General features: G+C 44.2%; 1 protein-coding gene across 1 annotated transcript; it reads left to right on the forward strand.

Moving 5' to 3' along the window:
* On the forward strand, positions 1-1,941 carry LOC309483074 (protein FAM200C; the record flags this gene model as incomplete). Its single annotated transcript, XM_082148718.1, has 1 exon — positions 1-1,941. One exon carries the CDS (start codon positions 1-3, stop codon positions 1,939-1,941), a length of 1,941 nt encoding a protein of 646 aa, XP_082004844.1.
* Between the last annotated feature and the right edge of the window lie 482 nt (positions 1,942-2,423).

Below are 2,423 nucleotides of genomic sequence, written 5' to 3' on the forward strand. Positions count from 1 at the left end.
ATGGCGAAAAGAAAAAAAGACGACGATTACCGTTCTTTCCAGCCCGAATGGACGGATCACTTTGCGTTTGTGGAGAAGTCGGGGTCCGCAGTGTGTCTCATTTGCAATGAACGTATTGCGTCGCTCAAAAAGTCCAATGTAAAGAGACATTTTGAGACGCACCATGCAGCATTCGCTGCAAAATATCCCAGTGGGGAATGCAGGAAAAAAGCTTGTGCTGAGCTTCAGCGGATAATGGAAACCGGACAGCAGCAGTTGCTATCATGGACTAATAAAGGCGGGAATCTGAATTCTGCAAGCTTTGCTGGCGCTCTGGAAATTGTGCGGAGTGGGAAACCATTTACTGATGGAGACTATATTAAGGGTTGCATGCTCAGTGTGGCTAAAGAACTGTTTAACGACCTCCCGAACAAGGATAAAATTATCCAAAAAATCAAAGACATGCCTTTGTCTGCAAGAACTGTTCATGATCGTGCACTCGTGATGGCTCGTCAGATAGAGGAGATGCAGATCAACGACATAAGCTCAGGTAGTTACTTTTCTCTTTCCTTGGATGAGTCTACCGATGTGAGCAATATAGCACAGCTAAGCATAGTCGGGCGGTATGTGACGGGTGATACAGTGCGTGAAGAGAGTCTCGCTGTTTTGCCTATGAAAGATACAACAAGAGGCGAGGATGTGTTAAAATCTCTGATCGACTTTGCTGCAGAGAAAAAGCTACCACTGAATAAACTTATATCTGTGTGTACTGATGGAGCACCCAGCATGTTAGGGAAACATAAAGGATTCGTTGCCCTTCTGTGTGAGCAAGAGAAGCGGCCCATCTTAAACTTTCATTGTATTGTGCATCAAGAGGCACTGTGTGCTCAGTCGTGTGGAGAGGAACTTCGCGAAGTGATGTCATTGGTTGTTCGCATTGTGAACTTCATTGTGGCGCGAGCTTTGAATGATCGCCAGTTTAAAGCCCTGTTGGATGAAGTGGGGAGTAATTATCCAGGGCTGCTACTGCACAGCAATGTGCGTTGGTTATCCAGGGGAAAAGTGCTCGCCCGCTTCGCTGCCTGTTTAAATGAAGTGAGGGGATTTCTGGAAAAGAAAGGAAATGTTCATCCCGAGCTCACTGACATTGAGTGGCTCCTGAAGTTTCACTACCTGGTGGATATTACACGTCATATGAACCACCTCAATGTGAAAATGCAGGGCATTGGAAACACAATATTGTCCCTGCAACAGGCAGGCTTTGCATTTGAAACAAAGCTGGAGCTGTTTATCAGGGACATTGAAAGTGGCCGTCTCCTGCACTTCGAAACATTGCGAGCATACAGAGAGGATTGCTTAGCGAGGGACCCCGCTCATCATTTCGACCTCAGGCAGCTCGCAGCCTTTACGTCTGATTTACTGATGTCATTCAAATCACGTTTTGCGGACTTTCGCAGACATGCCGATTTGTTCAAAGTGATAACTCATCCACATGTGTGCACCGTGGACGCACAAAACCTGAGTGTCATCCCTGGCATCTCCATTGGAGATTTTGAGCTGGAAGCTGCTGAACTGAAAGTGTCGGAAATGTGGGTGTCAAAATTTGTAACTTTGAATTCCGAACTGGAAAGCCTTGCTCGTCAGCGGGCAGAACTAGCAAAGCAACATAAGTGGGCAGATATGACAAAACTCCAACGCGAAGACAATCTCATCCTGAAAACCTGGAACGAACTTCCAGCCACTTTCAGCACAATGCATCGTGTCAGTGTTGCTGTGCTGACGATGTTTGGCTCAACATATGCATGCGAACAGTCCTTCTCACATCTGAACAACATCAAAAACAACCTGCGCTCAAGGTTGACGGATGAAAGCCTGAATGCCTGCATGAAGCTGAATCTCACCAGTTACGACCCCAACTACAAAGCACTCAGCAAAAATATGCAGCAACAGAAATCTCATTAATGTAAGTAGGGTCCAATAAACTTCTTGTTAAACACTTGTTTATGATGCCCGTTTCTCAATTTGTGTCTTAGAGTGCTAGAAACCAGCACTATGTCAGTGAACAAAATATAGTGCTTTTATGTACTGTGTGTAGCAGCCTTAGCTTGGGTGTAACGGAGTAAAAATAAAATTTAAATAAAAACATTGTTATTGCCACCTACTATATAACTACCAGAACTACTACCAGTGTAGGTCGTATTACTGCATTTATTATGACATAAAAATTCACAAATGTATTTTAATACACAAGTGTAAACTTTGCTGTGGCTCTTTTGAAAAAATTCTCTAAATATTTAGTTTGTTTGGCTCTTCTAGATAAAAAGGTTCCCGACCCCTGATCTAGGAGGTGGTTGGGGAGGATGGAGGTAATTGGCGCCGTCAGTATCTGCGAACTCATACGAATGTAAGTACCATTCTTTTATACTGAGAGTGTTAACACATGA

This window comes from Leuciscus leuciscus (assembly GCF_965113295.1).
Source record: "Leuciscus leuciscus genome assembly, chromosome: 20".
NCBI lineage: Eukaryota > Metazoa > Chordata > Actinopteri > Cypriniformes > Leuciscidae > Leuciscus > Leuciscus leuciscus.